The sequence below is a fragment of the Benincasa hispida genome, chromosome 1 (genome assembly GCF_027475165.1).
Source record: "Benincasa hispida cultivar pf3 chromosome 1, pf3_genome.v1.1, whole genome shotgun sequence".
Classification (NCBI taxonomy): Eukaryota; Viridiplantae; Streptophyta; class Magnoliopsida; order Cucurbitales; family Cucurbitaceae; genus Benincasa; species Benincasa hispida.
The window spans coordinates 78,924,451-78,946,763 of NC_143478.1; the positions used below are offsets into that span (position 1 = coordinate 78,924,451).

General features: G+C 31.5%; 1 protein-coding gene across 1 annotated transcript; it reads right to left on the reverse strand.

The window, feature by feature from the left end:
- Nucleotides 1-223: 223 nt before the first annotated feature.
- On the reverse strand, nt 224-1,030 carry LOC120092170 (uncharacterized). Its single transcript, XM_039050403.2, has one exon. The coding sequence runs from the start codon at nt 878-880 to the stop codon at nt 464-466; it is 417 nt and encodes a 138-aa protein (XP_038906331.1). The 5' UTR covers nt 881-1,030; the 3' UTR covers nt 224-463.
- Between the last annotated feature and the right edge of the window lie 21,283 nt (nt 1,031-22,313).

Below are 22,313 nucleotides of genomic sequence, written 5' to 3' on the forward strand. Positions count from 1 at the left end.
GTTGTTTGACTCAGAGCAAGTAATTAATTTTGAAAATAAGTCATTTTGACAAAAGATAAAGTGTTTGATAATCACTTAAAATTAAAGTATTTTAAACATCTTTTTTTAATCAAAATAGTTTAAATAAACATGATTTCTTAAAAATATTTTCCCATTAATCTTGGCTAATTTTTAATGGCACTTGATAGGAGAATCTTAGTAACACATTTGGAGGCAAGTATTATTTGATAGGGATCTCACTTAATAGTTTCTCCCAAAACTCAAAATATCATTTCTACAAAATTAATTTACAACCCTATATCCTAATTACACCAATTAAAGATATAATTTAATAATTCCCAAGAGAGGAAGGGGGAAAAAAAAGCAAAAGCAAAATTAAAAAATAAAAAATACTTATGAATATAATTTCAGAAATCCCTATAACTTCTTGAAGAAGACGAAGAGGAAAAAAAGGGGGGGAAATTCAATTGGCCACCATAGATGAACTAACTCGAGTTGCAGGAATCCGCATGAGTTCACAAGCCACATCTCCGAACTCAAGAACACCGCCATCGGAGCACCTCGAAAGCATCCGATTCGCTTCTTCTTTCGTCAATTTCACCGTAATTCTCACTACTTTCTTCTCTGTTTCCTCCTCTGTACTCCGCTCCTCTTTGTCAGTAATGGCTATTATCACCGGTTCCGTATCGGCAAACCTCACTCTCTTCTTCACTTTCTTAATCTCCGGCTGCGGCTGCGACGAAGACGGCGGCGGCGACTGCTTCTTCTTGCTCAGATCGTCTCTATATACATAAGTGGTCTTCTTCGTTCGTCTGCAGCGATTACTGATTTCAACCGCTTGCAGCTTTTTGTTCAAGCTTAAAATGAAGTTGCTGATCATGGTTTTTCAGATCTAATAGAGAAAGAAAGAGAGATGAGACTATGGAGGGAGATTGTGCGATGAAAACAGAGAGGGGAAAATGAACTATTTATAGAGGAGGAAGATGCTTGAAAATTCAAAGCCATGTTATTTACCAATTGAATGAAATTAAGACCGGTAAGTATTTCCTTTTTCTTTTTCTCTTTCTTTTTTTATTTTTGGTTTTGAAAATTAAGTCCTATTTTTGTTTTGTTTTTTTTTAATTTCTTACCTTGATTTGTATATTTATCAAGTAAAAATTTAAATTTTAAGTGAACTTTAAAAAAGAAAAATATTTTTATAAAAATTAGTTTTTTAAATTTGGTTTAATAATTTGGTGGTTGAAAATTAAGCTTATATATAAATGCTTATTTAATTTCTAAATTTTTTTACTTTGTTATCTACTATCTACTGATGTTTTCAAAAACCAAACAAGTTTTGAAATTATGAAAACCATGTTTTTAAAAAATTGTTTTTGTTTTTGTTTTTTTTAAATTGATTTAAGAATTCAATAAAAGCAAAATCAAAACCAAATTGAGAGGAAATAGGGTTAATTTTCAAAAAAAAAACTAAAAAATTAGAACCTTCTTTGGTAACTATTTCGTTTTTTTTTTTTTTTTTTTGAAAATAAAACCTATTTTTTCCTATTTCTTACAATGATTTACATTTTTCTTGGTTGAATTCTTAATCAAATTACAAAAATAAAAACAAAATTTTGAAAGCTACTTTTTTTAGTTAAAAAAATTTGGTATGGTTTTTTAAATTATTGGTAAAACATAGGTAATAAATGAAGAAATTTAGAGGTAAAAGTAATCTACATAAGCTTAATTTTCAAAAACAAAAAAAAAAACCAAAAACAAACAACCAATCGATTTATTTTTAAAATATTAATATAAAATAGATAAATGAAGAAAGTTAAGGTAGAAAAAGTATTTATGAGGTGAATTTTGAAAAAGAAAAATAAAAAAAATAATTACCAACGTGCCTTAGTTTTATATTTTGTTCTCACTTTTCAATTAATATAAAAAAAAATGTTTTCTTTGAATTTTTCCTTCCCATATCAATATTTTGAAGTTCCATTATTAGATTCTTTATATATATATATATATATTTTTATCATTTCGGCATTCATTGGTTTTTTCTTTACTTACCGTCGACAGAAAACTTTTGACTACACAAGTTCCACGTTAGAAAATGGGGTTATTTAGATAGGGGATGGTTTTGAAATTTGATCGGAGAAAGGGGTGGTTTTCAACTTATTTAGGAAAAAGGGTTGTTTTGTTGTCTCTGTCCGAATACGTCTCTTGAAGAAACGTATTTTGTATTATTTTATTAATTTTTTAGCCCATACGCCGCATTTAAAATAAAATAAAATAAAATATACTCGGTCTTTCGAAAATATTTTATTATTTTTTCTCCCGTACGCCACATTAATGCGTCTGTTGAACACGATCGTTTAGTAAATTACTATGCGATCGTTTAGTAAATTATACACGATCATTTAGTAATTTATACACAATCGCTTAGTAAATTATACACGATCGCTTAATAATTTATACACGATCACTTAGTAATTTATACACGATCACTTAGTAATTTATACATGATCGCTTAATAATTTATAAAAAGTTAATAGTTAAGAGTTTAGAAACATATAAAAAATCATTAATAAAAATAATATAATATGTTCCTAATGGCTATTAATGTAAAATTATTAATATGTTCCTAATGCCTATTATTTTAGTAAAAGAGGATATTACATAGTAAAAAAATATTTATAATTTTATATTGACTTTTTTTTTATACCGTGTCTCTGAGAAAACTCTACAATCAAGTGTATATAGTTATTTACCCATTATTTGGAATGATGTATTCATTATTGAATATTGAATGTTAATGTTATTGTTAGTAATATTGTGTTGTTGTAAATTTTCTGATGATTAAAGAACAAAGATTTATGTCAATATAAAAGAATATTTATCAATGATTTATGTTCAAATGATGATGCATGTCTTAATATTTTGTTTGTTTATTAAAAAAAAATCCTTTATTTGTACATATTAAAAAAAATAGTAATAACACATTCATATTGTTGGCCTAATATATACTTCCAAATATTTACCTCATTATTGTTGTTTTCATTATGAAAATACTAATAGCTAAAATTTAACTTCTGATTATTGTAGATGAAATGACAACTATTCTGTAATCAGAGCACTTACGCATGTTCTAGTACAGTATAGACACATACTCAATAGATATATACCTAACCAGGTAATATTTTATTCATTCATATCATATATTCATAATGTTTCAATCTTCTGGTTAATTCATTTTTTTACACATATGCATGCAGATTATTTGGGAGTCATATAATCATCTGATCCAACTATTGCCGTCATACTATCTTGATGGCAATGAGATATGGACGTCCAGATGTCCGCTCATATGCTTCTTCGTTGTGGAATGGCATCACCCAGATCGTGTGATGTGTCAATTTGGGATGTTGTAACAAATTCCTGAACCTTGCAACACGGACACCCGACTTTATTCACACGATCTATGGGGAAGGCATGAGCGAGACTGGATTGCATATCTGGCTCTTCAAATTACAATCTGGAAAAATCGACACAGTTTGGTTGTTAATGAACCTTTTATTAATAACGGTGTAGGTACCGAGTCTGGATATATTGAATGGTATTCCACCGTGAGCATGGTAGGAGCATCCTATCACTTGTTGGTATGCGTTTATTGTTTACTATGCTTGTTTGATCTTATTTCTTCATTGCACACCAAAATAAATTTTAAAGTCATTAATTTGTTATTCAATTCTTTTCCAGGCCAAGCTTCCAAATTTGTCAATATCTGCTCAAAGAGCCTTGCGTAGACTCACCTCGATATATCGAGTGCGATATTTCAATGGTGATGTTCCAATGGAAGAACAAGGTGATCCAGTAAGACATGAGGATGTTCATATTCAACCTAATGTTCGGAATGAATATCCAACAACGTCAGTCGATCAGTACACTTCCATGATGTCCTCTCCCTCAACATTTGGTTTTTTTCCAACAACCTTCAGTACACTAAGCATGGAAGAAGGACAAACTTCACATGTCCATCCAAATGTCCATGACCAGTATGTTACATATCGACAATGTAGTGAGGGTATACACTTTCTAGAGGAAAGTCAACCACAAGGTGTAAGAGGACGTGACGATCGTGGACACTATATCACTCAACATGATCGATCTAGGCGTAATAGAGGATCTTCTTCCGGTCATGAATAAAGAACATTGTACATATGATTAAATTTATTAATGAAATTCAATTACAAAAATGCACTTGAAATTCAATTAATTACAATATTCAAAAGTTAATATCTATATTTTTGCATAAGTTTCTAACAATTTTAAACAAAAAAAATAATTTGAAATTAAAAATTAATATCGAGTATATCAAATAAATCATAGCTATTTCTTAATCTCAAAATAGCAATATTACTATCAAAGCAATCATAGATATTACTATGCGATCGGATAGATATTACTAAGCGATCGGAGAGAATATTAAGCGATCGGTTGGATATTATTAAGCGATCTGAGAGAATACTAAGTGATCAGATAGATATTACTAAGCGATCGGAGAGAATACTAAGCGATCGGATAGATATTACTAAGCGATCGGAGAGAATACTAAGCAATCGTTTGGCTAATACTAAGCGATCGTTTAGATATTCATTACGCGATCGCGTACTAATTTATAAAGCAATCGTTTGACTAATACTAAACGATCCCTTAGGTTTTGTTATTCGATCGTTTAGATAATACTAAGCAACCGTTTAGATTTTGTTAAGCGATAGTTTAGATAATAATAAGCGATCGTTTAGCTAATTGTTCCGCGATCGTTTCGATATCCATTATGCGATCGTTTGACTAATAATAAGCGATCGTTTAGATAATACTAAGCGATTGTTTAGCTAACTGTTAGCGATCGTTTAGATATTCATTACGTGATCGTGTACTAATTTATAATACTAAGCGATCGTTTAGCTAATACTAAGCGATCGTTTAGATAATACTAAGCGATCGTTTACCTAATTGTTACGCGACCGTTTAGTTTTCGTTTAGATAAATTTGTGCTAAATTTGTAGAATACAATCGGTGTTGTACATTTAACTAAGCAAACAAATAACTAAGCGATCGTTTAGATAAATTTGTGCGAAAATTACATATTGTACAATACAATTGGTGTTGTACAAAATATAAATAACTAGGCGATCATTTAGATAAATTTAGATTACTGTTATATCATTTCTGACTTTTAGACCTTTCATATGACTACCAACAGAATTTCTTCCGGACTCTTCCCAATCCCCACCAAATCGTACAAAGATGCAAAGTAACGCCATTGATCTACAATTGGATAAATAAATTATTGATAAGTGAACGATCGTGTATAAATTACTAAGCAATCGTGTATAATTTACTAAGCCTTGAAAATAAATTTTAATTTAATCTAGGACAAGTTTGATGGAAGCTTAATTTATTTAATTGGGATTAGAACTATGTACTCCGCACTTAACTTATGATTACAAGTAATGATATTAAATTTTTATAAGGTAAATCAACATTTTTATTATATCATAATAAGTTAATGAAACATAAAGGTTTAATAAAATGTCTAAATAGAATATAAATACTAAACGTGTTAATTGGTCCAAAAAACATAAATATTTATTTATTTATTATTTATATTTTTTATAATTTTATAAATTTTTCAAAATACCCATGACATGGATATACTGTTGTTATTTTTTTTTTTACCGATTGAGGTCCATAATTTTTAAATTCTTGCTTAATAGATTTCTTAACAAAAGTTTTTTTGAAATAGGCACCAAACATTCAATTTTGTGTGTAATATGTCTTGTGTAATTAGGTCTATCAATTTCCATAAATATTATATAGGTTAAAGAATCATTAGATATAACAAGATTGAAAGTTTATTTTTTTATTATTTTTATTTTTGTAAGTGAAGAATGAAATGTCCCATGACAAATCACCCCAGGTTTGAAATCTAATTTCTATTTGAATCCTTGGTTTTCAAAATGTTACATATTTAGTCTTTGAATTTTGAATTTAGTTTCAATTGAGTCCCTAAGTTTTAAAATGTTACAATTTTACCCTTAAATTTGAGATTTGTTTGATTTTGGTCTTTAGATTTCAAGAATTTACAATTTTAACCTCAAGTTTTTCATTAAATACTCAATTTCAAATATTGACATCAATGTCTATTAATTAATTCAAAAATATTTATAAAGTAGAATTTTAAATAATGAAAAATAGTGAAATTTAATTAATTATAATTTATTAACATGCATTAACACTGGAGATTGAAAATAAGAATTTAGTGAAATTGTGGTTAAAAATATAAATCGTGAAATTATGAGGCCAAATTCAAACAAAACTCAAATGTAAGGATAAAATTTCAAACATTTTGAAGCCTATGGACTATATTGAAACCAAACTCAAAATTTAATGATTAAATGTGTAACATTTTGAAACCTAAAAATCAAATAATTATTATAATTATTGAACTTGCGTAAAAACGTTGTAATGGTCTTTATATTTACATTTTCGTGCTGCATTTAACATAACATTATAGGTAATTTTTTTCCAGCACAAAACAAACCAATTTTGGTACTAAGGGTCAAGAAATAGAACTTCAACCTTGAAGAACAAAATAGGTTTTATGCAAAATTCAGAAATAGAACCATTAATTAAATAAAAACAAGATTAAAGCAAGTGTGAAAGTTAAAAGATCCCAAAACCAAAAATTTAAGACATTAATTAAAATATGCATAAACTGAATTGAATTTCTAAAAATATGGTTTAATGCAAATTTTAGAAATAGAACGATTGATTATATAAAAATAAGTGTGAAAAGTTAAAAGATCCCAAACCAAAATTTAAGACATTAATTAAAATATACAAAAATTTAGCTGAATATAATTTTGAAGAATTATCACTTTCAAATATAGGTTTGAAAATCAACATGTTAATAAGGAAAAAAACAAAGACAAACAAAGAAGTATTAATTGGGTCAAGTAATTTGTATTTGTAGTGTACATTCCATAGTCTTTATATAGGACCCATGACTAAAACTTCCTCAAGAAAAGGAAAGCCTTTTGGTTTTGACTCTTGTAGTCTCTTTGTTTATTTAAAGGATACCAAAACAAGTAACTCTAGCCTCTAGGGAGTGGGACCCAATTTTGTATGCCAAAAATACCCATGTTTGAATTGGTCCATACTTTTTTATCATAGGGGTAAAGTGGGTATTATTATGTACTAAATATAACTTTGGTTAGTAACATGAGCATCGTATTCATCAACACGTTAAGACATATATCCTTAACTAAAAAGTTATAGGTTCGAATTTTCAACCTTTACTTGAAGCAATATATATATATAGGTAGAATACTTTATGCGTTACCTACAATATTGCACGGGTTGATACGCACAACATCCAGTATCCATCATTACAACTAGGACTACTGGGGTATCTAATCCCATTCTTTCCCTGACTTTCGTTTCTCAGTGTCAGTGTCGGCCCAATAGAGTGATTTCGCCATTAGTGTTCTTTCTGATCTCTACGCATATATATATATGTATGTATGTATGCATGCATGCATGTAAATACGGAAAAATGTATTTTATTGAGTAATGTTTTTAAATTATTAGTAGTTACATAAAGTTTTTTTTTTAAAAAAAATTATTATTATTATATGAACATTTTAATTAGAGTGATTGTTGTCAAGTATAGGCCACCATGACGATGATACACAAAAACTATTGTCAAATTAGATACCTGAATAAAAAAATGGACGATAAGTTATCATTCAATAGTGATTCAAGAAGAAGGGTTGATCAAACTTATTTTTCGAGGAAGAACTCATAATATGTTAAACTAAGTTATTATATTATATGAATTGAATTAAAAGGTATAAATCATTGTAAAAATTTCACCGAAAGATTTTTTATATCTTATTCTCTAATTCAATTGTATGAATGATTTTTTTTCCAACTGTGAGACAACCAATGTGATGGAAAAAAAATGTGTTTAGCATCGAGGAAAAAGTTTTATTTAAAGGAAGGTTAATTGAAAGGGATGAAAGACATTGCAGAAGGAAAAAAAAAGTGGAAAAAATATTTATGGGATGGGAAATGCTATAAAACCTTTCTTCTAACTTAAAATAAATTAATGAAAAATGAGATGTTTTTTTTTCCATAATCGTGCATTAAAACAAGAAGAAAAAAAAAAGATTTGTATCAAAGTCATTGAAACTCTTGCATTTTTACAATATATATAATAAAAAAACACCATAGTTGAAAATATAAGTAAGAAGAAAATTTTAAAATTAATGTAAAATATCATGAAGTTGAAAAGTGATGGGAAATGAAAAATATTCAATCGTACACTATTCAATATCTTATCACGAGGGGGAAAGCACACCAATTTGACCACAATATTTCCAGGTTTAGTACAATTTTTATATGAAAAACACAAACTCAATGGGGAAAAAAAACACAAATTGAAAAAATATGTGTGGATTTTTGTGGACGACCGTCTTAATACCTAATTAGCATGAAAAATTCTATTGAAATGAAATATATTTTTTAATCTTAAAAAAATATTATAAGAAAAGCAATTAATCTAGATCGACAGAAGTAAAAAACTCGATCACATCTTAATTATATTTTATATCGCTTTAATTAAATTATAAAACAGACCTAGAAAAAGAAAACTAATCATTATTTTTATTAAAAGTACACAAACAAAAGTTTTCAAATAAGGAAGAAATTAAAAAAAAAAAAAAAAAAAAACTTGATCATCCATAATCTATTTAAAATATTATTAAAAAGAGGAAAGATATTTTTGGAGAAAAGAATCCAAAGTAAAGTCAATAGTAATGTAATGTAGTTGATGGTGATGGCATAAGTGTCATGACCAAGTCTTGAAAAAAAATTACATAATTGAAATTGAAATTGAAATTGATTTTTATTTTTATTCATTTTTATTGGAAAATGGATTGAGGTTAAGATGATAATTCTACAATTACACGGTTTTATTTTGGAAATATATGTTGAAGCCTAAATCAAATCATCAGTCATAATAGAGAGAGACCGAGTCAATTTGGAATTTGGACTGAGTTTTAATCTTAAACAATGTCAATTCGACATGTCGTCTAATGTTGAATTCACGTCGACATCCTTTCAAATTTCTCTCAATGTTGTTGAGCCAATTGATAGATAAGTTTTTATTGTCAAATTTTATGTGAGAGATTACCTCGACAAAAGGCAAATTATTTCAAATTATTAAAAATATTTATAAGATATAGCAAAATTTTAGAACTATCAATGATAGACATATCAATATCATTGATAGTCATTGATAAAATTCTATCAGTGTTTATCAGCGTCTATCATTGATATTTCTAAAATTTTGTTATATTTTATAAATATTTTAGTTTATTTTTTTATGTTTAAAAATAGCCCTCAAGAAAATTTAGAATTTGTTATTTTTTTTAATTGAATGTGAAGTGGAATAATCAAACCTCTAACATCGACGTCGATAGTGACAAAAATTTTGAAGTTTCACATATTTTCATTTATTCACAAAATTAAACAACTAATTGGTTTTTTTTTTTAAAAAAATCTTATTGAAAAAAAAAAACAAATAAAAATATGTGATTTATTCTCAAAATTAGACCTTTTCCTATTTAAAGAAGTGAAGATTATTTAAAATTAGTTGATGAAATTTTAATGGTGGTTTGATTACACCATCGTTGATATTGTTTATCGTCATATATCAACAAAATATAAGCAATATTCATATGAGAAATGTCGAGGTGGGCAAAAAATTCAATAAAAGTTATTAGATAATATGAAAGTTGATGTTTGGAAAAGAAAAAAAAAGAACGGAATGTTGATAAAAAAATTATTTGAATTAATTAACTTGGTTTTCGGGTTGTTTTCAAATTCAAAAAAATTAGTCAATTTATTTATAAATATAATACAATGTTACTGTTTATCATTGTTAAGCAGTGATAAACACATAGACATATATCAGTTTATATCATCGATATTAATAGATATCTATCACTATATTTTCAACAACTTTGATTTAAAATAATTACCCTTGATTATAATTATAAATTAATTATGATAATTGTTTATTATAATAAGGGTATAGAGATTTGAATCAAAGACCTCTTTGTCGCCTATAAAATTCATATGTCAGCTAAGCTATACTCACTTCATGATATTAATATTATATATACAAATAAATATTACAAACTTGAAAAGACATCATGTCCGAACATATACAACTTCACAAAATTGCATTCAATTTTAAAATATAATTATACAATTTAAAAATTATATTAAAATGGGAGGTCGGAAGGGAGAGGAGAGGAGAGGGGGCTTGACTCAAGATAGAAATAAAAAGAGAACATTATTGAGATTGTTGATACCAAAAGTCATACCAATGATAAATTTGTATTTGCTTTCAATGAGAATAACTTGATATCCTGCAAAAGTGTAAGTAAAGCTAACACCGGTGTGGTGTTAAGCCAAATTCACTCTGATACTCAAGTTAGAATCGAGTTTGAATTTAATTCAACTGGTAAAAACTTGTATGAGTTGAAAAGTATACCCCTCTTTGACCGTGCCTCCACAATCATATAGGTCGTTCATGTGATAACTGAAACTAGCTTGCCTCTTCAGCTTCCAAGCTATTGCCGATCATTAACTCGTCCGTTTTCCTTTTGAATCATCACTATCCGAGCCATCACACATTTCAATACTTAATGTGCTCGACTCTTGGATGGAATTATGATGCTCGATTCACCAATTGCCTTCCTAGCTCGAGCTATTTATCGAGTTTGACTTGCTTTTCTTAGCTTCAATCTTGCAGCTCGACTCGTTCTCTTAACTCGATTTACATTAATAGCTCAAATGAGTCAAGCTAATTAAAGTATTTTCTCAGCTCAACTACCTTTATCCAAACATTTGATTTAATTAAGTTAACGAGGTTTAATTTCACATTCCACATAGATTTCTGAACGTTGTTTAGTATCAACATGATATTTCTTCAACATGCTAGAACAACAATATAACACTTTTACATAAATAAGGTAAGATTGGGCAGTGACAAAAATAATTTTTTACGTGAAAAAATATGTTGTAAATTTCCAAGGTTTGGATTATTTAATAGTATCTTTCCCCCTTGTTTGAGGCTTAAAAAATGGTTTATTTAAGTTCTCAGTTTAATGTTATTGTAGTTAACCAAAGCGGACGTGAAATATTTTCTATTAAAAACAATATTTGTTTGTTTTTTAAATTTAAAAAATAAATAAATAAAAAAATTCCCTCTCTGTTCATCTCCTTCTCCCTCGACGTAGAGTGTGAAGGAAGAAGGAGACGATAGACGATACTTGTGGGTGGCAACAACTACAAATGGGAACGATAGAGGGAGAAAAAAATAAGAAGTAAATAAAATAGAAAGAAGGATAAAAAAGCGTAATCTTTTTACTTTTTAAATAAAGTTTTGAGAATAAAGTAAAATCTTTTAAAATAAGAGTTCCTAAAATATAACTATTCAAAATTTTGGGATGGAAACAACAAAAATTGTATGAAAATTTATAAACCAAATTCAATTAAACTTTCCTAACCTAATCTCCGTTTGATAACCATTTCGTTTTTTAAAATTAAGTCTATGGATATTACTTCCACTTTCAAATTTATTTATTTATCATCTACTTTTCATCAATGGTTTAAAAAACCATGCTAAATTTTAAAAACTAAAAAAAATAGTTTTCAAAAAGTTACTTTTATTTTTGGAATTTGGTCAAGAATTCTATTGTTATACTTAAAAAAGATCCAAATCATTATAAGAAAAGTAGATGATATAAATTTAATTTTAAAAAACAAAAACAAATATCCAAATGGAATAACTTAAGAGTAAATGATTTTTCATTTTTGTATGGCTGCTTCCAGTAAGTTTTCCCAAACGACTTTTCTTGTTTTCTTTAATTGAACATAACCTTTTTTTTTTCCTCGTCCAAAATAACGAGCTCTTTGAAAAACAGGTTTGAAATGCATAACTTGGAAGTAGAAACGAAATTTGACCAAAGTATGAGTGCATAACTAATTGATTTTTCATTTAAAAAAAAACAGAAAAAAACACTAATAGATTTTCAAAGATAAATAAATAAGTAAATACTTATAGGTTAAACTATCCTTTTGAAACTTATTGAAATCCCAATGAACACTTCATATGATCCAACTTCAATGGAGGAAATACATGTCAATTATATTAGATCTAGTCTCACTTCACTTCATTCTTTACAACTAATTGATATAATTAACGGGGGAAAAACCTCCCACTTCTACGGTAAGAATAAACAAAAATATAAGATAGAAATTACAAGAAAACAATAACACTGGAAACATAAGAATTTACATAGAAAACTCCCAACTTGGAGAAAAGCTACGACCCACCAGAAAGAAGTCCACTATGTGAAAAATTGTTACAATCACGTAGAACAATTCTCTCTTACGATCCCAATTACAAGTACACTCTCTTAAAGCTTTTATACTACTCACACCATTTTCCTATTCTCAAACTAGGGAATACATAAAGAGAATTTAACTAGAGTTAACACACGCAAGCTTAAAGTGTTTCTAATAGGGATAACTTGAAACCAAGGGCATGAACTCCTTTTATTGGAGTCCATCCTCATTCTTCAATTTAACCGATGTGGGACAAACTGCATTTCTAGAAACATAAGAAAAACATTTTCATTGAGTAATATTAGTCTATACAACACTGTGCATAAGCAAAGGTGTCTTACGACTTGAACCTTTACGTAGTGTAGATGATTCATAATATACTAGAGTAACTCATAGTTTCGAACTCTATTTCTAACAACATCTCACACACAATATCATTAGGGTGTAGTTCGAAAAGCCAATGTTTTAAAGCCCAGCACATGTATCCTGGTTTAGTGAACACTCTAGAGAGTTTACCTAAAAACAATTTAGGTGATTCTATCAAGAGTGTTTTTGTAGCTAAGTACCCATTTGACATCAAGTATAGATCTCATGAAAAACTAATTTCAACCTTTTTTATGCTTCAAGATATCATGCTTAGACTCTAGGTTATAGGAAGGGAACTTTATGTTTGTTTTGGCATGATTCACTATATATCACTTGTGATCAGTTATTACACGATGAACCTGCTTCTTGGGATCTTTAGTCTAGAGGTTAGATTTTTCTTACAATGATTCATCTTTCTATAGGCATGAGTCCCATCCTTTTTGAGGTTTTGAAAACCTTCTCTCTGGTTAGTCCTTTCGTGAAAGGATTTGCCAAATTTTCATCAGTTCGTATATAATCCATTCTAATTGCACCAGTAGTGAGGAACTCTCTAATGTATAGTGCTTACAATGTATTTTTTGTTTCTTTCCGTTGTAGTAATGGTTCTGAACTTTTGTGATTGCTGCAGTACTATCACAATGGATCAATATAACTGGTATCGGCTTTTTCCATAGGGGAATCTCTGACAGCAAAGTCAGCCTACTTCTTCACTAGCTATTGTTAGTGCTATCATTTCTGCCTCTGTTTCTTGGACTTCCAAGAGACAATTCCGCCTACTATATTAGAGATATAGCTACATGTAGCCTTTGAATCATCCGAGAGGGAGTTTCAGTCAGAATCTTGAATCCTTCCAGGAAAGCAGGAAAGGTTTTGAGTTTTCTTCAAGTACCTCATAACACTTTCTATAGCATTCCAATGCTCTAGACTAGGTTTGCTTGTAAACCTACAAGGTAATCCTACAACATGAGCTATATCAGGCCTAGTGCAGTCAGTAGTGTATCTAAGACTGTCTATGTCACATCCCCTCCTAGATTACCCTATTAATCTATTAGACAATGTGACGGCATCAGTTATCAACCCTTTTGTGGTACTTACTGTCTAACCATTATCCTAAACCTACTTAGAGAACCTTGGAATATAACAACAGTTTAAGAAACATAATCTTAGATAACTCAGCCAGGGTTAAACATAAAACATTATTGCATTATTCACAAATACAGAGTTCAGTGGGTCCCGATAGCTAGCCCTTGTCCTTAATATGTTCAACACGTATGTACAAACATTTACATGTAGACACCTAAACTTTTCTAAAAACTAGAGTCTTTGAGTGGCAGAGCAGTAGTGCAGTTAACCTTTGTGGAATTGATCACTACTTGAGGAAGAAAATATTTAAAACGAGTGAGCTACTAGCCCAGTAAGTGACTATTAAATCATAAACATCATGCTTAAAAACTGGAATACTGCCAAGCAAACTCATATTTAGAACTTCCAAACATAGCATAGCTTAAAACATAGTTTAACATAATCCTTCGTTGAGAGAGTACATTTTTGTTCAATCCCGCAACACAAACCTTAGTTGATGTGGAGTATTCTCAACACAACCAACGTCAATTCTACCTACGTGTACGTGGTTATAACAAAGTACTGTCATACCTTAGGTACTACTGCCTAGATACCTTCTTATTGTCCTTCAGTATTAGGTTCTAATAATCATCATAAAACTCATACTTTAAAGTAAATCATACTTTGAAAGCATAACATCATAAATCATATGCTTAAATATCTTTACTATTAAGCATCAAATTCGAATGCATGCTTCTTGTATAATGAGTATTGAAATACTTAAGTCATGTTTTATAAACTTCTTTAAACTAGCATGCGTTAATGGCTTCAAGAAATATAGATTGCTTGGAAATCATCTTAAACATTCTTTTAACATAAGTAAGTATGAGCCTAAACATTTAAGTAAAGCGTGTGTTACTAAAACATGTGGAAAACATTAATTTTGTCACTCATAGCCTTGGGCATTCCTCATGAGGTTGATAAGCCCTTTCTATTGGCGTTAACTGTGGAAATGAATAACATGTTTACCTAGTGCCTTTAATCTTCTTGTAAGAATAACTCACCTAAATGAACTTAACATTCAGACTAAAACATCAATTTCCCTTTCAACGGATACATTCTTAAGCATCCAAAACTTAAGAAAATCTTGAGTAACTAAGCCTTAGCTATGCGGCCAACAAGACAACTCATGCGCCAATCGCATGCCTTATACGCCCAATCAGTCGCACATCAACGCATAGCCAGTACCCCTTTGCACCCACTACTTCAGTGCACGTTCACACAACTCAATGCATACCCTCGCATACAGTCCAGTGCATGCCTTGTGCTCAACTAGCTCCTCATGCGTGCCTGTAACCTTCCTAGGTTGAGCAGCTTGCTTGCTCAACCGTTGCAGCTACCTGCTCATTCAACCAAAATCTAGTTCAACTTTAAGCTCGATTAACTTATTTTCTTGACTTATTTTGGAATATTTCTTTCTACAATGTTTAGAAATGTCTTAACTTGCTTACCTTAAAATTTGAGCTCTTAATTTCTCTTTGTTTGTTCGAAAACATCAAATATTCATTATAGGCTCAGATTCATTTGAGAGCTTGACCTTCTTTCAATCTTCTTCATATTTCACCTTGAATTCCTTGGAGATTCCTTCCAGCAACCCTAGAACTTTAACTACACTCTTTAGGCTTTCGAATGGCTCTAGAATCACTTCATTAACACGAGTAAAATGCTTAAACCGAGCCTTTGAACTGAAGCTTCTCTTTTATACTCTTCCCTTTTATACTAAACACTGCATGTCCTTAATGCATTCTTAAGTTGCCAACTCACCCACTAAGTGGGATCAGTACCTTTAGTCATGAAGCTGGCCATCTTAATCGATGATTAAGCTGAATGCCTTCCCTTAAGACCAACGCAAGGCTTATTCTCTTCACACCTACCATCGCATGACTCAACATCACTTTACTAATGCATGCAGTACCTTATCGCATAGCCCACCAGCCAACGCACGCCTTGGCACTTCCTACACCCATCATCTTGCCCAATGTCATCGTATGGACTTGTTTGCCCACACCACGCATCTGGCCATTGCATGCATGCCCCCATCGCCTAAGGCCTCTATGCTCTTGCACACGCATCCTTGTCCATCTAACCTCCCATGGGCTTGACCAACACATGTCCTTACTCAATGTATGGCATCTCATACGACCGTCACTTAGCCACATAGCATGGTCTCACGCCCATCATGCGCCTAAATAACCTCAATGAAACATGGTTTTCGCACACCTAGGCAGCACATTAACGCTTCTAACGCAAAGTTACTATACTTAGCCAAATTTTTCCTTACAAAGTGCCTCTTTGTCTTACTACCCGAGTGCCTTAATGCTCAACACTTAGAATGCTTTTTCTTCTTTTTTTACTCTTCAAGCTTTTCCCTACAAACATATTATTAACTTATACTTAATCTTGATCAACATGTTAATTAACTGACTTAAGTAGCAAAAATAGGGTTTAGGGTTTACAACCTATGATGCTCGCATACTCAGATTGATTAATACTGTCACCAGTGTTCCTGAACAACTTAACACTAGGGTTATAAGGAGTACATGTTGGTTTACACTGAAAGTAATTATAGTTCTTTAGAATCTTTTCTACATAATGAAATTGATCCAAATAAATTCTCTTTTCAGACCTAGTCATTTTTATGCCTAAAGATTATACTCACTTCTCCTATGTCTTTTATGTCTAAATTTGCACTCAATAGGGATTTCACATCATTTATGACATGCAAGTTCGACCCAAAGATTAACAAATCATCTACATACAGACACATGATAATGTATAGATTATTTTCAAACTTATAATAAATGCATTTGTCACTTTCATTAACCTTGTAATATTTAGATAGGATTAGGTTATCAAAAATTTTGTGTCATTACTTAGGAGCTTGTTTCAGACCATATAAAGATTTATCTAGCTTATAAACCTTATTTTCTTAACCATGGAGTATAAAGCCCTCAGGTTGTTCCATTTAAATCTCTTCTTCAAGTTCACCATTTAGGAAAGCGGTTTTTACATCTATCTGATGTACTACGAGGTTATAAAGGGCAAAGGGAGAGAACAAAACACGGATTGAGGTAATTCTAGTGACAGGGAAGAAGGTGTCAAAGAAGTCTATGTCTTTTCTTTATCTAAAGCTCTTTGCCACTAACCTGGCTTTAAACTTGTCAACTTTTCCATCAGGTCTAAGTTTCTTTCTTAAGATCCATTTGCACCGTATTGCGTTGCAACCTGGAGGTAGGTCTACTAAGTGCCAAGTCCTATTTGACTCAAAAGACTCTATCTCATCATTTATGGCATCTACAGAGGACATAGCAACTTTTAGGTCTTTAGGATCTTCTTCTACATTATAGGTCTGAAAGTCATCCCCAAAATTCTTGGCGGTTCTAGTTCTTTTGCTTCTTCTAGATTTTGGGTCAACTTCATCTGTAGAGGTAGGGTTTCTAACTAGGGTTAGACCACTGGATCCCTAGCCCCCATTATTTCTCGATTTAAAGGAAATCTATCCTAAAAAATGTCGGCATCGTTGGACTTAATGATCACTTGGTTTACTAGGTCATATAACCTATAGGCTTTATTGTTTATGACATAACCTATAAAGATACACTCATAGGCTCTACTAGCTAGCTTTCTTCTTTTAGGGTCTAGAATCCTTACGAAGGCTAGACATCCCCATGATCTAAAGTATGACAAGTTTGGTTTCTTATACTTAAGGATTTTGTAAGGTGAAGATGTGTTTTTAGAATTTGGTATTCTATTTAGAATATAACACACAGTAAGGATGGTTTCACCTCACCAATAAGACGCGACTCGTGGACTAAATAAAATAGCAACTACTAGCTCAACTAAAGTTCTACTTTTTCTTTCGACTTTTCCGTCCGTTTTAGGAGAGTAGTGTGTAGTCTTTTCATGTATTATTCCATGTAAGTTAAAGAACTCATTGAAGCTGTCTGTGTTGTACTCAATTCCTCTATCACTAAGAAGTCTTTTAAGCTTTCTATTGAACTGATTCTCTACTTCAGTTACAAATAAATTGAAAGCATCAAACGCATCACTTTTGTTTTTCAACAAATATACAAAAGTAAAATCAGAGCAATCATCAAGAAAATTAATAAAATATCTTTTACCATTCCTAGTCAAGATGTCATCAAATTCACATAAGTCAGAATGAATTAAATCTAGAGGCTCAGATACCCTAAGTACTGATTTATGTGGAGTCTTCGTTATTTTAGCCTGACTACAATACTCGCATTTATCAAAGTAATTCATAGATAACTTAGGTATCATTTCCAGCATAATTATGTTACAAATTAATTTATTATTAACATGACAAAGTCTAGCATGCCAAATATTCAAAGAAATAGCATATACACAAAATATTTCATTTTATTTATGTCAAAATTCAATCTAAACATTCCCTTAGTTGCGTAACCCTTCCTTACGGATACATTATTCTTAGTAAGGGTATATAAATTTGCCTTATGGTTTGAGTAAATCTGGCCTTGTTGAGGAGATAGCCCAAGACCAAGTTCTTTCTTATCTCCGGAATGTGCAGGACATCTTTCAACGTGAGGCTCTTCCCCGAGGTAAAGTTCAACTTCACCTTGTCGGTTCCAGCAACCTCCATTGAGTGGTGATCCCCCAAAAGAATATTCTTATACTTAGTTTTAGTATAAGTTTTAAAGATATTAAGGTCGTGACAGACATGACGCGTAGTGCCAGTGTCTATTCACCACCCCTCAGAACTACCGATCAAATATACTTCTATGATCATGGAAACTAACGGTTCCTCTATCAGGTTCGCCTAACCAGCAGGACAATGCTTATTCCTACAGTTCCTAGTCATGTGTCCAAGTTTATTACAGTTAAAGCAAATGAACTGTACTATTTCTCCCAAGGGGGTTTCTTCTTCTTCTGTTGGTTCTGGTTGCTAGAACCATGGTTCTGACCTTTCCTCTTTGTCCCCTTGGACTTTTAGTCAGGCTTTATTACAACAGAGGTGGATCTCCCAGGTACGATATTCATCTTCTCCCTCTGGTCTTGCTTCCAGGCTTCCTCCTCAATCCTTGGGTGGGTGATAAGACTCTCCAAGGAAAACTCCTTGGTCTTATGCCTCAAGGTGTTCTTAAAATTCTTCCATAAGGGGGGTAGTTTGTCAATAATAACAACAACTTAGAATAGTTCGTCTAGGAGCATAAATTAAGTTATTATTTCATGGGCTATCTTTAATAGTTCATGGGACTGGGCCTCCAAAGATTTGTCATCTGCATCTAGAACTTGAGGTAACGACTGAAAGCATATTTTTTCGACCCGACCTCCTCAATATCGTACTTTTTTTGCCGATCATCCCAAACTTCTTTTGTGGTCTTCATTGTGTTGTAATAATCATATAGATCATCAGACAAACCATTTAAAATGATTTTTTTACATAAAAAGTCCTTTTCTTCCCAATTAGTAGCCTCTTTTATTTGTTGTTAGTCGAATCTTCGTTCGGAACGGTTGGCTTATCCATGGTACAAGCATTGACAACTTTCTTGACGGTAAGGAAAAATAACATCTTCTGCTTCCACCTTTTGAAGTTTACTCCTTCGAATCGTAATGGACGGTTGAGGTAGCAAGTCATAATGTCGTTATGACTTGTAAGGGCCATCGCAGCAGCGCAGATGAAATCCTTTTAAAATTGTTGGAACCAGCTACCCTTTGACAGTGAAACTTGACAGCAGTGAACGGTCACGAACAACAGTTATCATAAATATAGAACTTGAAAAATAGAAACTCAATATAGGTTGAGTCGTGCATCTCATTCTCTATAAGGCATTTCGCGGCTCTGTTGTAAACAATTCAACAATATTGCCACGTCGTCCCTAAGATAAACAATCCAGAATTATAAAATTGTCTCGATCGAAGATGCATAGTAACCAACTGAAAAACTCACACCCTTCAATATGATATGCTTGGAAAAAAATTGGAAACAGAGGAAGGAATGGAGAGGGATTGAATTGTGAGTGGAAGAATGAGTTGTGAGAAATGATGGAAGGCTGGCGTTTTTTCCAGGCCTCGAAGGCCAACTATAGTGTGAAACTGTCGTAACGCGCCACGCCACGACCGACTGTAGCGACCCACACGTGTGGGATGTCCACCATACCCACATTCATCTATCTCCTCACTTCATCTAAACTATGAGTACCACCTTTGTTTTAAATCTCGTAGGGTTCTATAGTTTGTAAACATTGTATGAAAAAACTCATTATGTGATTAATAAAATGTACGATATTTTATTCATTTTGTCTATAAAATATGTGATATTTTAGTTGCATTAACTACAAACCAATAGACTAACATTCAAAGCTATCTTTGTAACTTAAACATGTATGTGGAGACATATGGGCGGATCATGTGTAAGTGATAACCTTTATGGTCTGTAGTAGATGGATAAGGCTAGGTATCTTATCTTATCCGTGTGACACTACGAGTATGACCTGCTTTATAGGTGTTACAATTGTTATAAAGTACTGCAAATGATCTGATCCTGATCATTAATGTATTAGACATGCGAGTGGAGATATTCTATACAAAAGAATTTGTATAAGACCAGACCACGAAATGTTTAGTCTCATTATGTAACACCGTTCATAATAAAGACTTACATTTCACCAGGATGACCATAGGTAACATGACCTGAATACTGAGTGAGTTGTGAACTCCTGCCTATAAGGGTGGTCTTTTGATTTGTATGGGTAAGAGTGGTCAGATCGCCGACTCAATAACACTTTTATTTTGAGGATTCATCTGATTGGGGAGCTGGGAACACAACTACACAAGAGGAATTTACTCCTTCCCCGAAGCAGAGATAAATAAATAAATTGCTCCCTTAAGAGTTGATTCCAGGTCTTGAACAATGTTGCACCACACTCTCTCTAGGCCCGAGAGGGGTTTAGTCATAGTAGAACTATGATATATTGTTTATTAGAGGGATCAGTAGTAATTAAGAATTTAGATGTAACTGCAGGGGGGAAAACGGTAATTTGGCCCAGCTGTACTTACGAGTAATTTGTGAAGGGTCATCGTACTGTTGATTGGTTATATCCAATGGACACAGAAATATATCTATAGTGTGAAGAGTGCAACTATCAGTTTTTAGTGGAGTGCCCTATATTTAATGAATGGTGAATAATGTAATTAAAGAGCTTAATTAATTATTCATGTACCATTGGAGCTTCAAGCTACAGGTCCATGAGGTCCTCTTGGTAGCTCAAAAGAATTTAGTCGAAAATAAATTTTTGGATTAATCTGAATTGTTCAGATTAATAGAGGGATTTGATTATATATGACATAATTAAATTATTTCAATTATATATGATATAATTGTCATATTGTATTTGATGCATTATAGCTTAATGGAAGGAAATAAATATTTGAATAAGAATCAAATATATTTTCTATGAATGGGATTCATAATTGTTAAATTTAATATAAATGAGATTTATATTAAATGTCATATAATGGAGAAAAGAAACTATAGTTTATATTGTATGTAATACAATATTAAAACTATAGATTATATGTTATATTTGATATAACATATAATTTAATATGAATATAATATTTGAATAATAAGGAAGAGAACTACAACTTCCTTCCCCATCTTTTCTCTCCACCCACTTTAGTGGGGTGGTTATTCAATTTGGCAATAGGAGAATAAAAGAAAAAATAGTTTTTCTTCTTTTTCTACGATTGCTATTGAATGATTGAGAGAGAGTTACAAAAAAGTTCTGTGAGTTCTTGTGTGATACTTCTCAATCTTCTTCCTCTACCTTAAGCCTTTTCTCTTCCTAACCAAAATAGTCAGAGCCCACCACTCCTATGTTCTCACCCTGAGAATATCGAGGACTCGATTGTGGTTGTGTCCGGGTTTCTGTTCGAGGTTATTTTGAAGAAGGTCTTCAAGAGGTTTGTGACTGTTCGAGGGATTTGTGAAGAAAGGTTCTACAAAGGTGATATTTCTTGAACTTATTTCTTATAAAAGTATGTTGTAGCTTAATTTAAATGCATATCTATTTGTATGTTTATTGTAAATTTAGTATTCGATAATTAGTGGAATTTTGTCGATCCGCTTTCGCTCCAAGTTCTCCTCACCAGAGTTCCTTCATCCTTGGGGTCCATACCCAAAGTCCAAGATGGGAGTATATGAAGGAGAGTAAACTTCCCAACCTAAGCAATGTGAGATTCTCAAAAGATTTTTTTCCTTTTAAAACTCAAATTTTCATCAACAAACACATATTGCCCATCCTATCTCTCAATACCTGTTCTACATAGTCTTATGTCCCTGATAAGCAATTATGAACATTCACTTCCTCAGACAT

What these genes read in the sequence shown, in the direction of transcription:
- LOC120092170 (XM_039050403.2), bottom strand. Translation starts at nt 880, where the DNA reads ATGATCAGCAACTTCATTTTAAGCTTGAACAAAAAGCTGCAAGCGGTT.